We start from the raw sequence: 16,543 nt of genomic DNA on the forward strand, positions 1-16,543 counted from the left end.
GTTACCACATGATTCCATATGTGTTATTTAATCGTTTTGATGTCTTCACTATAATTATACATGAGTAGGCGTGTCCAAACTTTTGACTGGAACTGTAGGTCCATCCTTTACATAAATAAAGTTATTCTTGAAATGGGGTCTCTGTGCTTTTCCACGTATTGTAGCTAGCGCCCCCTGGCATATAGCCGCAATGCTGTCAGCCCGTGAATAGAGAATACAGTAGGACGCTGCGTAGCCTCGTGATGCATACGACGGAGAGCCAACTCGTTTACCTCGACTGCTCTCCATTTCGCCTGAATTCATGTATTGCATTACTGTCCACTTTGACCTTTATGGCTCGGTAAAAATAACGGTGAATTACGTATTTTATTCCCCCTAGGTTGGATTGTACCTTTACGCACTATTGTATTTAATCGGCCGTCATTTTATTTTTCGTCATCTGAAAGACGGTGAGTGTGTATCTACTATGTTTGTGTTGTAAACCGAGCAACCTAGTTTTTCCTACGTGTTATGACTGACAGAAGTGTTGCGGCCTTGGGCTCTCTTGGAACTGAATCCTCGCGGATTATGTGTTGATGGTCAGGCCATGCATTGTAACATTGTATTACGACCATGTTTTGAACTCTTCTGTATTATTCAATCCGCAGAATATACATGTTAGTAATTATTGTAGCAGTTTCATTGTTTGATTTTAGGCGACTAACTACTGTTAATCTGACTCGGTAGGATGAACTAGGTACGCTAACGTTAATTTAGCTGTCTAGTGATGTACAGATTAACCAAAATAACACGCAAATGTTGGCGTCCTCCTATACAGTCTGCTGTGTTTGATATATTATGTCGTTGAGCATGAAGTAGTAGTTATTGAATTAATTGACTTGTATTAGCTAACAAGTAACCGGTTAAATGCTAACGTTAGTCATCTAACAGTAAGCTAACTACAACAGGTTATACGTTATTTGTCTTCGTGGACAGATGGCTAACGTTATGTTGATAGAACTGGGCTAGTTAGCCAGTACCTAGCTAAGTGTAGCCAAGCCTTATAGCAAACGTTAGGTTGTTTACGCTAGCTAGCTATGCAGTATAAATTGTTATGCTGCCACTTAACGTTAACTAGCAGTTCTTTCACAACTGTAATGTCAGTAAATTACGTTTGCTAAACTTCTCTGCAGTAAAAGCGAACCAAGTCATGATGGAATTAACTAGCAACTGTAGCTAGCTAGTTAGGTCTATATAAAGACCTGTTTGCTGTACTTTCTGGTGTTACTAATAATAATGGATTTGTGACTTGTTTTTGTGACATTAGCTAGGTACTTGAATAATGATAATGTCAAAAGTAAGGAGATGGGCTGTCTGCACATTATTAGTGTGTCTCTATTGTCAGTTAGACTGTAGATGTAAGATAGATACAAGTGACCTAGTTCTGGGCTATCCTTTCTGGACATTCAGTTGGTGGCTCAAGAAATGGAACCTAGGCCTAATTCCTACACAAGTACTAGAAACTTCTGGGAGACAATTCGGTGGGAGTCAGTAGTTGCCAGTTGTAGAAACCGCAAATGTTCTCTGTCAATTTGTGATTAATCTGTTGATAAGAGGATCTACCCCAAGCATCTTATCCTATAGCCATCCAGGCTCAAACAAAGGACACTGTTTTACTGTTTCAAGTCCTAATGAACATAGTCCAACCCCCAACCACAAATAGTTGAACTCAGTAGTGTGGAGATGATACCTCCAGTCTGCAGCCTGACTCCTGACCCACACTAAATCCTGGCAGCACTTCACCCCTGTCCTCTGTGGACTCCAATAACTCCCTGTCTCCCAATGCATTGATGATACAATCCTCCTTCTGACCTACAAAGCCCTCACCATCTTGCCTTGCTCCTAGGCTCAAACTCCCTCCCTCCAGCCATTTGTAACTCTTGAGTCCATAATTATCTTTCAGTCCCTCCTAAAGCGCCCCCCCACCCACATACAAGCAAAGAAATACACTACAAAGACACTCCTCTCTTCACCATACTGAGCAGCACCTACCCCTTACCCTAAACCTGGTTCGTATCCCAACCCCAATCCTACCCCTTACCCAAAACCTGGTTCGTATCTCAACCCCAATCCCGCCCCTAAACCGGTTAATATCCCAATCCCGCCCCTAAACCGGGTTTGTATCCCAATCCTGCCCCTTACCCTAAACCGGGTTCGTATCCTAATCCCACCCCTTACCCTAAACCGGGTTCGTATCCCAACCCAAATCCCGCCCCTTACCCTAAACCGGGTTTGTATCCTAATCCCGCCACTTACCCTAAACTGGGTTCGTATCCCAACCCCAATCCCGCCCCTTACCCTAAACCAGGTTTGTATCCCAACTCCATTCCCATCCCTTACCCTAAACCGGGTTCGTATCCCATCCCAATCCCGCCACTTACCCTAAACCGGGTTCGTATCCCAACCCAAATCCTACCCCTTAACCTAAACCTGGTTCGTATCCCAACCCCAATCCTACCCCTTACCCAAAACCTGGTTCGTGTCTCAACCCCAATCCCGCCCCTAAACCGGTTCATATCCCAATCCCGCCCCTAAACCGGGTTCGTATCCCAATCCTGCCCCTTACCCTAAACTGGGTTCGTATCCCAATCCTGCCCCTTACCCTAAACCGGGTTCGTATCCCAATCCTGCCCCTTACCCTAAACCGGGTTCGTATCCCAATCCTTACCCTAAACCGGGTTCGTATCCCAATCCTTACCCTAAACCGGGTTCGTATCCCAATCCTGCCCCTTACCCTAAACCGGGTTCGTATCCCAATCCTGCCCCTTACCCTAAACCGGGTTCGTATCCCAACCCAAATCCCGCCCCTTACAAACCCGGTTTAGGGTATCCTAATCCCGCCACTTACCCTAAACCGGGTTCGTATCCCAACCCAAATCCCGCCCCTTACAAACCCGGTTTAGGGTATCCTAATCCCGCCACTTACCCTAAACTGGGTTCGTATCCCAACCCCAATCCCGCCCCTTACCCTAAACCAGGTTTGTATCCCAACTCCAACTCCATTCCCATCCCTTACCCTAAACCGGGTTCGTATCCCATCCCAATCCCGCCACTTACCCAAAACCGGGTTCTTATCCCGCCACTTACCCTAAACCGGGTTCGTATCCCAACCCAAATCCCGCCCCTTACAAACCCGGTTTAGGGTATCCTAATCCCGCCACTTACCCTAAACTGGGTTCGTATCCCAACCCCAATCCCGCCCCTTACCCTAAACCAGGTTTGTATCCCAACTCCAACTCCATTCCCATCCCTTACCCTAAACCGGGTTCGTATCCCATCCCAATCCCGCCACTTACCCAAAACCGGGTTCTTATCCCGCCACTTACCCTAAACCGGGTTCGTATCCCAACCCAAATCCCGCCCCTTACCCTAAACCGGGTTCTTATCCCAACCCAAATCCCGCCCCTTACCCTAAACCGGGTTCGTATCCCAACCCAAATCCCGCCCCTTACCCTAAACCGGGTTCGTATCCCAACCCAAATCCCGCCTCTTATTAACCTAAACCGGGTTCTTATCCCAACCCTACCCTCCCCATACACTGATACATCATACTCTTTCCCTTCTTTGAGCCCACCCCTCTTTTTATTCATGTTTTTGTTTAATCTGATGTTTATTTTGACTCCTGTTTTATTTTTTAAATTCTTGATTTCTATGTTGTAAAGTGACTTTGGGTTCTTGAAGTCACATTTTTTTTATTGTTACATACAGTACCCAGAGAAGTGAGGCCCAAAACCTGTTATTTTCCTGTGAGGAAAAGTTACTGTTGCTTAGTTCTTTATAGCAATTACCATGTTTCAGATGTCACGTGAACTAGCTACAAACCTTTGTTGCTCTGATTTGCCCTACTTAATCCCATTGGCAACTGCAAGTTGAGCCAGTCATGATTAAACTAAACGCCAGCTTTCGCTCTCTCTCTCTCCCCTCCTCTCTCTCTTTCTCTCTCTCTCTCTCTCTCTCTCTGCTCCTCTCTCTCTCTCCCCCCCATCTACCTCTCCACCCCAGGTGAAGGAAGACTACATGACACACAGGAGGGAGCAGTGATTGGACCTGTCTGTGTTTTCTCCATCCGGCGGATGAGTCCCCAGCTCAGCCCACAGCAGTGATTGGGCTAGGTGCCAGATAGGGAGCTGTAGCAGGGGGGTAATCATGGCGGACGTGGACCCAGACACCTTGCTGGAGTGGCTCCAGATGGGCCAGGGAGATGAGAGGGACATGCAGCTGATCGCCCTGGAGCAGCTCTGCATGTTATTGCTCATGTCTGACAACGTGGACCGCTGCTTCGAGACGTGAGTCACCAACACACACTGTCAACTGTATCTCACAAACATCTCAAGCATTAGTCATACTGTTGAGAGGACAATGTCGCGCTTTTACAAACTGCCTATAATGACGGCACAAGCCTTTTTATTTGGTTACTGTTGAGTTGTTCGTGGATGCTTATGTTTATATAGCTAGTCCTCTCTTGCGAAATAGATTTTATCTCATTGAGAATAACCTGTATAAATAAAGGTTATATATGCCCTCCTCTGTCCCCCAGGTGTCCCCCACGCACCTTCCTCCCCGCCCTGTGTAAGATCTTCTTGGACGAAAGCGCCCCGGACAACGTGCTGGAGGTGACGGCCCGCGCCATCACATACTACCTGGACGTGTCGGCTGAGTGCACCCGCAGGATCGTGGGCGTGGACGGGGCCATCAAGGCTCTGTGTAACCGCCTGGTGGTGGTGGAGCTCAACAACAGGACCAGCAGAGACCTGGCCGAGCAGTGTGTCAAGGTACGCTTTTATTTAGAATTTGGGCTTGAAACATTATCCTATTAAACACTGTGTGAGCATTACACCAGCGTGGAGAATTCGTTTTTGTTCTACTTTATAAAAACAATTCCCTTGCTTTGTTTATTTTTATGTGATCGACTGTTTGCTTCAGGGCATAACCAGGGCATAAAATGAACACCTGTCAAATGCGGGTCGATTTAGGTATTGGTGGGTAAGAATTAGAGGTCGACCGATTTTATGATTTTTCGACACCGATACCGATTATTGGAGGACCAAAAAAAGCCGATACCGATTAATCAGCCAATTTTTTTTTTCTTCATATTTTTTTTATATATATATATATATATATATATATGTGTGTAATAATGACAATTACAACAATACTGAATGAACAATGAACACTTTTATTTTAACTTAATATAGTACATCAATAAAATCAATTTAGTCTCAAATAAATAATGAAACATGTTCAATTTGGTTGAAATAAGGCAAAAAACTAAGTTTTGGAGAAGGAAGTAAAAGTGCAATATGTTCCATGTAAAAAAAGCTAACGTTTAAGTTCCTTGCTCAGAACATGAGGACATATGAAAGCTGGTGGTTCCTTTTAACATGAGTCTTCAATATTCCCAGGTAAGAAGTTTTAGGTTGTAGTTGTTATAGGAATTATAGGACTATTTCTCTCTATACCATTTGTATTTCATATACCTTTGACTATTGGATTTTCTAACAGGCACTTTAGGCAACACAGTAAAGTGCTGTTTGAATGAACGCTTACGAGCCTGCTGCTGCCTACCACCGCTCAGTCAGATTGCTCTATCAAATCATAGACTTAATTATAATATAATAACACACAGAAATACGAGCCTTAGCTCATTAATATGGTCAAATCCGGAAACGATAATTTCTAAAACAAAACATTTATTCTTTCAGTGAAATACGGAACCGTTCTGTATTTTATCTAACGGGTGGCATCCATAAGTCTAAATATCCCTGTTACATTGCACAACCTTCAATGTTATGTTATAATTACGTAAAATTCTGGCAAATTATTTCGCAACAAGCCAGGTGGACCAAACTGTTGCATATACCCTGACTCTGCGTGCAATGAACGCAAGAGAAGTGACACAATTTCCCTAGTTTAGTATTGCCTTCTAACCTGGATTTCTTTTAACTAAATATGCAGGTTTAAAAAAAAATATACTTCTGTGTATTGATTTTAAGAAAGGCATTGATGTTTATGGTTAGGTACATTCGTGCAACGATTGTGCTTTTTTCGCAAATGCGCTTTTGATAAATCATCCCCCGTTTGGCGAAGTTGGCTGTCTTTGTTAGGACGAAATAGTCTTCATACAGTTCGCAATGAGCCAGGTGGCCCAAACTGCTGCATATACCCTGACTCTGTTGCACAGAACGCAAGAGAAGTGACACAATTCCCCTAGTTTAAAAGAAATGCATGTTAACAGGCAATATTAACTAAATATATTTAAAAATATATACTTGTGTATTGAATTTAAGAAAGGCGTTGATGTTTATGGTTAGGTACACATTGGTGCAACGACAGTGCTTTTTTCGCGAATGAGCTTGTTAATCACCTGTTTGGCGAAGTAGGCTATGAATTCAATGATAAATTAACAGGCACCGCATTGATTATATGCAACGCAGGACAAGCTAGATAAACTAGTAATATCATCAACCATGTGTAGTTAACTAGTGGTTAACTAGTTTAACTATGTTAAGATTGATTGTTTTTTTACAAGATACGTTTAATGCTAGTGTCCAAAAATGCTGATTACCGATTGTTATGAAAACTTGAAATCGGCCCTAATTAATCGGCCATTCCGATTAATCGGTCGACCTCTAGTAAGAATGTCTACTTCACCAGTCACGTTGGCGTGTGTTCAATTTTCAGGGCTCTACAGTGCGAGCATTACATTTGCATTTGTGAATAAAAAATGGTCAAAAGTCAAGTATGAGCATATGTGCGATTTCTAGCATAAAAATGCTGAAGTAGCTGTTTTCAAAGTATTTCTGCTGTTTTGTTTCATAGCCGCTAATCGCACCAAGAAATACGAATACTACATCCCACCTCGCGCAGCAACAGTTTTGCGCACTGTGAGTGAAGTGCTGATAGATCATTCTTTGGAGGCACAGGCAGCAATGTTGGTCTAATTTACTCATGACCCACAATTCAATGCAAACTATAGTCACATGTCAAACTCCGGTGGCACGGTGTCATTTAATCAACATGGCTGTATTTTCGGCATGTGAGATAAAATGATGATGCTGGCTTGCAAAACAAATATGTATAGATGACATTGATTTTAGTGTTGGCATATTGGCTTAGTCTCATAGTGAGGAGCCTATAAAACGTTGTTAGCTTTATAAACAGATTTTTGGGAATTCTGAAATTTATTGGAATAAATGACCAAACTATAAAACTAGCTAGCCAGCTATAAGTAACTGTAGCTAGCTAGCAACCTGACAGGAGTGCTAACTAGCTACGTTAGCTTGCTAGGCACAATAATAGCTTTAGATTGGTTGTTTTTTAAGCTCAATTTCAAGATTTCCACCAAGGACGTTGCCTCTCCGATCATCACTCTCCCTCGCTTGGGCAAGGGACATTTAAGGTACACTCGGATGTGACGATGTAATACGTCATTCAAGGGCTGAGGGTTTAGGGCCGAGGGCTGTCTACTTTTAATTTGGACTGCAGCCACTGTCTACTACTAGTCACATCCCAAATCTCACAGACACGCGTGACATGACTCCAGTGGCCCTGTTACCACAGTAATCTCCCACCCTTAAAGGGGAAGCAGAAAGTTTTGTTTAATCTGATATTTTTGTTAAAAGAAAATATGAAATTTAAATTTAGCAATATACCACATTACTTAATACATTTATTGTTTTAGAAACATTACAAAACATGGTCTTTAATTTTTTTTAATAATATTATGGCCAAAATATATTTTGGCTGGTAGATTTCTTTTTTGGCTGGTGGAAGAAAAATAAAATGTTACGCCCTGCAAGAAAACATTCTCTTTCTTTACCTGGAACCTTTTATTCAAATCACAAGATGCGTATGAGGAGTTTATTCAAATTAGGTCTTGAATATGTAGGTCATATTTCACAACAAATATATCTGGTTTAGGAAGGGCTCATGTATGTGGTAGAATATTACAGAACATGCTCCTACTCAAAAGTAGTCAGGTGCAGAGTCCTCGTTGTGAAATCCATAGTAAAATAGATGGGCTGCGCATCATAAATAATAAATTCTGAATATATTCTTCTGCTGTCTATTTGTTGTGTCATTTGTCAGGTGCTGGAGCTGATCTGTACCAGGGAGTCTGGTGCAGTGTTTGAGGCTGGTGGTCTGAACTGTGTGCTTAGCTTCATCCGGGATAGCGGTCATCTGGTCCATAAGGACACCCTGCACTCTGCCATGTCTGTGGTGTCTCGCCTGTGCAGCAAGATGGAGCCCCAGGACTCCTCTCTGGAGACCTGCGTGGAGTCCCTCTCCAGTCTGCTCAAACACGAAGACCACCAGGTGAATGGGACACCCACTCAGGGGTCATCGGTTGGGGGGGGGGTCATCCATGCACATTGTTGGTGGATGAATGAGTTTTCCCCATTTCTATATAAAGTGCTTTGAGCTACTGGAAAAGTGGTATATAAATCCAATCAGTTATATAAATTGAGTCAATTATCACTGGAAAGAAGCTTGAAGGTCTAGTTGCAAATGGTTGCATTGTTATTAATGAAAATGCAACCCATTGATTGACAGGTGTCTGACGGTGCTCTGCGCTGCTTTGCCTCCCTGGCGGACCGGTTCACCCGTCGAGGGGTGGACCCCGCGCCACTGGCCAAGCACGGTCTGACAGAGGAGCTGCTGTCCCGGATGGCGGCGGCAGGGGGCACGGTCTCCGGCCCCTCCTCCACCTGTAAGCCAGGCCGGACTTCCACTGGGGCCCAACCCACCGCCGCTGACTCCAAACTCTCCAACCAGGTGTCCACCATCGTTAGCCTGCTGTCCACGCTGTGCAGAGGCTCTCCCCTCGTCACTCATGTAAGAACATTTTACATTTAGTCTTGTTAAAAAAAAACATTTACAAATCAAATTGCCCATTGTTGGGACAAAATACTTTTCTCAATGTAAGTCTTTAAGTACCAGCTCATATCTCAGAGACTACTTACTTTCTGAGAAGAGTTTTATTAGATGGCTTTTATTTTAAGTCCTCAGCCTTGTCAAATTATTACAGTTTGATTTGTGGTAGCTGTATTTGGTGTTATGAGCACTCTGGGACACATTTCTGTATTAGTAAGAATTCATCATGTATTTCATAGCAATTTTATTGGCACAGAATGTTTAATATATGAACTGCAATATCTTGAAAGCTAACAGTAATAAAAATAAAATAAAACGTTGAAAGGATCTAATTTCAGAATATATTAGTGAAGAGAACTGTATTGTAATGAGAGCTATTCTGAAGTGAAACTGACTAGTATAAGAGAATAATGGGATAATAATAGAAGTGGTGTTTTTGTTTTGTCTCTCTGTGTGTGTGTATAGGATCTGCTACGCTCTGCGCTGCCTGACTCCATGGAGAGTGCCATGCAGGGGGACGAGCGTTGTGTTCTGGACACCATGCGTCTAGTGGACCTGCTGCTGGTGCTGCTGTTCGAGGGCCGCAAGGCTCTGCCCAAATCCACCGCTGGCTCAACAGGACGCATCCCGGGCCTGCGGCGGCTGGACAGCTCCGGGGAGCGCTCCCACCGACAGCTCATCGACTGTATCCGCAGCAAAGACACAGACGCTCTCATTGATGCCATCGACACCGGAGGTGGGTGGGTGGATAGTATTGGCTCAAAAGTAATGCACTGTAAAGGGAATAGGGCACCATTTGGGACCCAGATATATCCTGTATGTTGGTCTGTCAGGAGGCTAGGGCACATGATGTGGCAGAGGAAGTTTGTCCAATCTGGTGTAATGGTGCCATTTTTCCTAATTCATTTAAATGTGTCATGTTTATGAAAAAGTGTCAGCTGTTATTGCGCACGCATAGTCAATTGCTTAAAATGGTTCCTATGTTGCAGCTTTTGAAGTGAATTTCATGGATGACGTCGGGCAGACTCTTTTGAACTGGGCCTCTGCGTTTGGTACACAGGAAATGGTAAGCTATTTTAGACTGAGTCTCGTATCCCTCCATCTCTTTACAGAGATTACCCAATACATTATGGTGACCATTACGCATGCGAACAGAATGGCTCATTGTGTCAGGGGGATTAAAGATATATTTTGGAAATGAGGCACTGTATCTAGTTCCCCAGAGTCAGATGAGCTCATGGATACCATTTTTATGTCTCTGCGCGCAGTTGAAGGAAGTTGTTAACTAGCGCTAGAACAATTGCTTACTAGCGTTAGCGCAATGCAGAATCCCATATACAGTGCCTTCGGAAAGTATTCAGACCCCTTGACTTATTCCACATTTTGTTACGTTACAGCTTTATTCTAAAATGTATTAAATCGTTTTTCCCCCCTCATCAATCTACACACAATACCCCACAATGACATCATAATAACAAAGAAAAAACGCTTTTTAGACATTTTAGCAAATGTATAAAAAACAAAAACAACGGAAATGTCACATTTCCATAAGTATTCAGACCCTTTACTAAGTACTTTGTTGAAGCACCTTTGGCAGTGATTACAGCATCGAGTCTTCTTGGGTATGACTTTACAAGCTTGGCACACCTGTATTTGGGGAATTTCTCCAATTCGTCTCTGCAGATGCTCTCAAGCTCTCAGGTTGGATGGGGAGCGACGCTGCACAGCTAATTTCAGGTCTCCAGAGTTGTTTGATCGGGTTCAAGTCCGGGCTCTGGCTGTTGTCTTGGCTGTGTGCTTAGGGTGTTGTCCTGTTGGAAGAAGAACCTTCACCCCAATCTGTGGTCCTGAGCGCTCTGGAGCAGGTTTTCATCAAGGATCTCTCTGTACTTTGCTGTGTTCATCTTTGCCTCGATCCTGACTAGTCTCCCAGTTCCTGCCCCTGAAAAAACATCCTCACAGCATGATGCTGCCACCACCATTCTACACCATAGGGATGGTGCAAGGTTTCCTCCAGATGTGATGCTTGGCATTCAGGCCAAAGCGTTCAATCTTGGTTTCATCAGACCAGAGAATCTTGTTTCTTTAGGTGCCTTTTGGCAAACTCAAAGTGGGCTGTCATGTGCCTTTTACTGAGGAGTGTCTTCCGTCTGGCCACTCTAGCATAAAGACTTGATTGGTGGAGTGCTGCAGAGAAGGTTGTCCTTTGGGAAGGTTCTCCCATCTCCACAGAGGAACTCTGGGTCAGAGTGACAGGGTCCGAATACTTTCCGATGGTACTTTGTCATTGCAATAATGCTAGTTAGCATTGGCTCAGTAAACTACCTCTAACTTCCTTTATACAGGGACACAGAGACACAAAAATTGTATCCATGACTTCATCTGACTCCGGGGAAGTAGATAAAGGGCCTCATTGACAAAATCCCAAAGTATCCTTTTAAGGACAGCATCTCTTCCCTGTTGTGCTGCAAGAATGGGCTCAGTTCTCTAGGTTCTGTCAATAGGTGTCCATAGCAACAAGCTGTGTATGCATGGCCTAATGCAGACGGATTACTATGGTTTGGTTAAATAATGGCTTGTTTGTCACCCCGAAACCAGACCACGACACCGTTGTATTCATTTGGCACCAAACAGAAGAAAATGGACTGAAACAAGGAGAGTCCAATAATAAACGTCTGTTCCAAAATGTTGTAAAAAGTTGTTATTTGCGTGCCTTCATTATCAAGACCCTGTTGAATAACCCCTGTTGTGGTTGATGTCCCAGGTTGAGTTCCTGTGTGAGAGAGGTGCTGATGTCAACAGAGGTCAGAGGTCCTCCTCCCTCCACTACGCTGCCTGTTTTGGACGGCCTCAAGTAGCAAAGGTAGCTATGGTCTCTTTAACCTTGAGAGGAAGTCTCTTGTAACGTTCGAACTGCTGTTTTTTTCACCAACATCCCTTGATAAAGGCCCAGCAGCTGGACTGTTGGCTGCTGGTGTATATTGAATTCAATGAACGTAAAGAAAACATAGGATAAAGTTTTTGCGTGTGCACCCTATCCTCCTCTATATGTTGTTTGGAAATACAGGCAGACCTATCTAAGTTCCCCTAGTAAGCATCATTTTTCTATGTGTCTATAGACTCTACTGCGACATGGAGCCAACCCTGACCTCCGAGATGAAGATGGGAAAACTCCCCTGGACAAAGCAAGAGAGCGTGGCCACAGTGAGGTGGTAGCCATTCTCCAGTCTCCTGGTGAGTTCTAACAATATATTAACAGCTGTGCTGCCGACTGACTTCCATGAAAATCCTTGGTTGTCAGTGGCTCATGCCCATCCGAGAATAAAGGACTGGTTATTTCACAATTTGTGTTCTCTTTTGTTCTGAAGGAGACTGGATGTGCCCCGTGAACAAAGGAGAGGACAAGAAGAAGAAAGACTTGAACGAGGAGGAGGAGGGCAGTGAACCCAAAGGAGACCCTGAGATGGCCCCCATCTACCTGAAGAGGCTGCTACCAGTATTTGCACAAACCTTTCAGCAAACCATGCTACCTTCTATTAGGTAAGCACAACTTTGAGAGTAACTTGACCAAAGGAGCTTTGTCCAAACTCACAGAGATGTATATATTACTGAGGTCCTGAATGCAATTTTATTTGAATAGGGACATATACAAATCCATTAACACAGGGTTTCCCAAACTATGGGTCGCGTGATTTGAAAATGGGGTTGCGAGAGAAGTTTTGCGGTTGGTTCATAGAACCGTAACCTCTGGTAGCCGCTACATACTGTTGTAATAAACAGAGTGTGTTATTTTTTCTTCCTACACATGTGTCTCTATCTTTTGAATGGTTTAAGCTACAAAATATTATGACCCCATCACTGAAAGATACTGTAAGACTCTCAGGAACACGTACGTACTGTTTCTCTCTACTATGCCCACAAGCTGTTAGCACCGAGTGGACAAGACCAGGCTCTAAATCAGACTGGGGGGGAAAGAACATCATCAACGATAAGGTTATTTTCTACATAGAAGATCATACAACATTATTGCCTGATGCTCTTCTGAACTTCCCAATCCCTTTTCTAAAGCATTTCAGTCACTTCAAACCATAATGTCTGCAGATTGAAATACTGTCAGACTGAAAAAGTTTGGAAACCCCTGCATTAAAGGTGCAATATGCCGAAATCGTGCCTCCATTTCCTGGTTGCTAAAATTCTAATAGTTTGCCTAATTTCAGTTTCTCGTTCAGAGAATCATTGTACCATCTAAACCGCTGTGAAATATATTTTCAATAATCAAAAATATTGTAGTTTCAGCTGTTTTGAAGCTGGTGTGCAAAAGACGCAAAAACGACATCTGTTCTATCGCATCTTATACTTGCTTTCAATGATCATGACAGATCTATAACTCACATTTCTATGGGCATTTGGTCAGGTTGCCCAAAAAGTGACATATTGGTGCTTTAACATGTCGTCCCTCTGTCCCTTACAGGAAAGCTAGCCTGGCTCTGATCAGGAAGATGATCCACTACAGCTGTGAAGTGCTGCTGAAGGAGGTGTGTGACTCTGACGCCGGTCACAACTTGCCCACCGTGCTAGTGGAGATCACCGCCACCGTGCTGGATCAGGAGGTACTGCACTACACAACATCCATCTCTTTGTGTATGTGTGTGTTCAAGATGCTTGATTAGGAGGTGTCCGTGCGTTCTCGTGTGGGTGATCCTCCACTGTTAACAATGTCCACCAATAACCTAATGCCTGTTAAAAAGCAATTTAGTTGCACCAGCTCTCTAGTAATCCACAGGCTAAGTTAAATGTGGTGTCTCTTCCCGTACAGGACGATGATGACGGTCACTTGCTGGCACTGCAGATCATCAGAGACCTGGTGGACAAAGGAGGAGATGTCTTCCTGGACCAGTTGGCTAGACTGGGTGTCATCAACAAGGTGTCCACTCTGGCTGGACCCACCTCAGACGATGAGAACGAGGAGGTGTCCAAACCAGAGAAGGTGCAATAAGAACACCATAATGCAGTCCAAATATACACTGATAGAGCTTTGTGATTTCTGTGTAATAAAAAGCGTTCTGCAAAGAAAATGTATTTAAAATCTCTGGATAAGAGCGTCTGCTACATGACTAAAATGTAAAGTAAATGTCTCTGGTTCCACCAGGAGGACGAACCACAGGAGGATGCCAAAGAGGTGCAGCAGGGGAAGCCCTACCACTGGCGTGACTGGTCCATTATCAGGGGGAGGGACTGCCTGTACATCTGGAGTGATGCTGCAGCACTGGAGCTCTCCAACGGCTCCAACGGATGGTTCCGCTTCATCCTGGACGGCAAGCTGGCCACCATGTACTCCAGCGGCAGCCCAGAGGGAGGCTCCGACAGCTCAGGTAGACCTAGCTACATACCTTCTCAATTGACCTGGTATGTTATGACTTGAACTTTCCTCAACTAGTTACTTATTCCTCTCCATCTCTTATTTGGAATTGAGGCCAGAATGAGCTCCCTCCACTCACATACATGCAGTTGTAACAAGTGAATAAACTTATTATAATGGTGATATCATAACCAACATCAAACTGTTCCAATTCCTCTAATGTACTACCCACCCAGAAAGTCGTAGTGAGTTTTTGGAGAAGCTGCAGCGTGCCCGGAGCCAGGTGAAGCCTGTGACAGCCAGCCAGCCCATCCTGTCTGCCCTGGGTCCCACCAAGCTGACGGTGGGGAACTGGTCCCTGATCTGCCTGAAGGAGGGAGAGATCGCCATCCACAACTCTGACGGACAGCAGGCCACCATCCTCAAGGAGGACCTGCCCGGCTTCGTGTTCGAGTCCAACAGGGGCACGAAGCACTCCTTCACCGCTGAAACATCACTAGGTCTGTTAGTTTGAACTTCAGTGCATATAGATCATATAATTTTGTTGTATTTAATTCTGTAGTTAAATGTGCCTAAATCGTTTATAGATCTCTCATTTTATTATTTATTTATCTCATCTCAGGGTTTCCGTTATGAAAATGTGGCCCTGGACATTTGACTGGCAGAATTTTAATTTTCCGGATGTTTTGAGAAATTTACCATAACCTGATTCTGACCCACGGTGCTCAGAATGACAAAAAACACAATTTATATTATGGTAATTAATCTTAACAGAACATGCAAATCGAGGATGCGATGATGTGTCCTTACTGCACACATTTACTTTTCCTCAGTAATGAACATCAAAATCACTAGCCTAGACTTTCATGTTTCGGGAAGCACATTTTCACCGTAAAAATGCACCTTTTATAATAAATCATTCCATGCATCATCACATTTGCAGACTTATGTAAGAGCCTACTAATCGTAATGTGATTAGATTGGATAGTCATAATTTAGGCTAATATAACTCAATCACTGTTGCATGGCTGAGCGTGTAGTGTAGAGGCCTGGACTATAAGCTATATCAGATATGTTTTTCCTGTGCAAAGAAAGAAACCTACGTTATGCAATTCTACTGAACTTTATATGACTGGAGACAGCAGAATCTTTTTTTAGGCCTCTGAGAAGGGGAGATAAATAGAATATGACGTTCATCTAAACTGGAGGAGAAAGTTATTGTCCTAAAACAAACTTTTATGTGTCACTGACCCAACAATGATAGAGTGAATATGCGCAGTGCACACTCACTGGGGATCTGGCCGATGTTCTCTGCTGGTGCCAATAAGATAGACTACAGGCCTACTCTTGTTCACTCAATTAAGTTGATCATTTTCATAACTTAAAGACATTAGTATTTTTCTCATTGTCTTCTCTTCACAGCAATAGCCATTTGCTTTCCAAACTGTTTTTATTTCTTTCTGTAAAGACAGAAGTATGCTGATTAGGCTATATCATTTTGGCAATTTAATTCAATTTACTTAGGGAAAGCTTATATTCCCCTAGCCTTTTGATGTGCCGCTTATGTCAATCTACTACCCCAATAGTAAAAAAGTTTACCTGGTCTATTGGTCAGCTTGTCAAGAAAGAAATATCCCAAACGTACAGTTGTGGGACGATAGATCCCAAATTCATACAACTTTTAAAAAGCAATGAATCTGATGAAATAAATCAACGTTTCGCTTAAAATGTTGATAAACTATTTCTTAACTTTATTAGTGCTGCAATGCACACAAAGCACTAGGATATGGACGATGAAATAAAATAATTGCCTCCACGGCAGTGATTCTCAAATCATATCGTCAGGTCAGCAAGGAGGAAACTAGTTTGCTAATGAGGAACCTTTGAGTTTAGGAGGCTCTTTTGTGATCAACCTTGACAGCCAAACTGTCCATTTTGGTGAATACTGATTTTGAATAATGTGTATAGTTGTAGTAGCAGGTCTAGAGAGAAATTAGGTGAGACAGTGACACATGGACAGACAGTGACACATTCAATTCCGCCTTTCACACTCCTGCCTGCATCTAGCTGATCTAGGGTGTAATTATTAGTCCAACAGTTGCAAATGAGAGTTTTTATTGGACAAATTCAGGTATGTTTATCACTGTTTCGTTCCGTTTGCTTCCATTTTTAAGAAATGTTTTTCAACAGAATAGGCGGAATGAATACACCCCTGATCACACACAAACACAGTTCACTTTCATAGCAGCCACGTTGTATTCCTTCTCATCT

At 43.3% G+C, this 16,543-nt stretch overlaps 1 protein-coding gene across 7 annotated transcripts in view; it reads left to right on the forward strand.

Moving 5' to 3' along the window:
* The first annotated feature begins 200 nt into the window (after positions 1-200).
* The window catches only part of LOC139563686 (E3 ubiquitin-protein ligase HECTD1-like), a 40,062-nt gene continuing 23,719 nt past the window's right edge, over positions 201-16,543 (forward strand). For 5 of the 7 annotated variants that reach the window (XM_071382540.1, XM_071382545.1, XM_071382543.1 and 2 more), the window contains exons 1-14: positions 202-449; positions 4,042-4,325; positions 4,577-4,811; positions 8,128-8,355; positions 8,593-8,874; positions 9,379-9,649; positions 9,903-9,979; positions 11,678-11,776; positions 12,033-12,147; positions 12,282-12,453; positions 13,385-13,523; positions 13,730-13,900; positions 14,063-14,285; positions 14,509-14,772. In XM_071382540.1, the coding sequence (XP_071238641.1) occupies positions 4,186-4,325; positions 4,577-4,811; positions 8,128-8,355; positions 8,593-8,874; positions 9,379-9,649; positions 9,903-9,979; positions 11,678-11,776; positions 12,033-12,147; positions 12,282-12,453; positions 13,385-13,523; positions 13,730-13,900; positions 14,063-14,285; positions 14,509-14,772 (2,416 nt within the window). In that variant the 5' untranslated portion in view covers positions 202-449; positions 4,042-4,185. Of the gene's footprint in view, positions 450-4,041; positions 4,326-4,576; positions 4,812-8,127; positions 8,356-8,592; positions 8,875-9,378; positions 9,650-9,902; positions 9,980-11,677; positions 11,777-12,032; positions 12,148-12,281; positions 12,454-13,384; positions 13,524-13,729; positions 13,901-14,062; positions 14,286-14,508; positions 14,773-16,543 lie in introns of all 7 variants that reach the window. The other 2 variants (XM_071382541.1, XM_071382547.1) reach the window with 2 other exon arrangements.

This window comes from Salvelinus alpinus, chromosome 34 (assembly GCF_045679555.1).
Source record: "Salvelinus alpinus chromosome 34, SLU_Salpinus.1, whole genome shotgun sequence".
Classification (NCBI taxonomy): domain Eukaryota; kingdom Metazoa; phylum Chordata; class Actinopteri; order Salmoniformes; family Salmonidae; genus Salvelinus; species Salvelinus alpinus.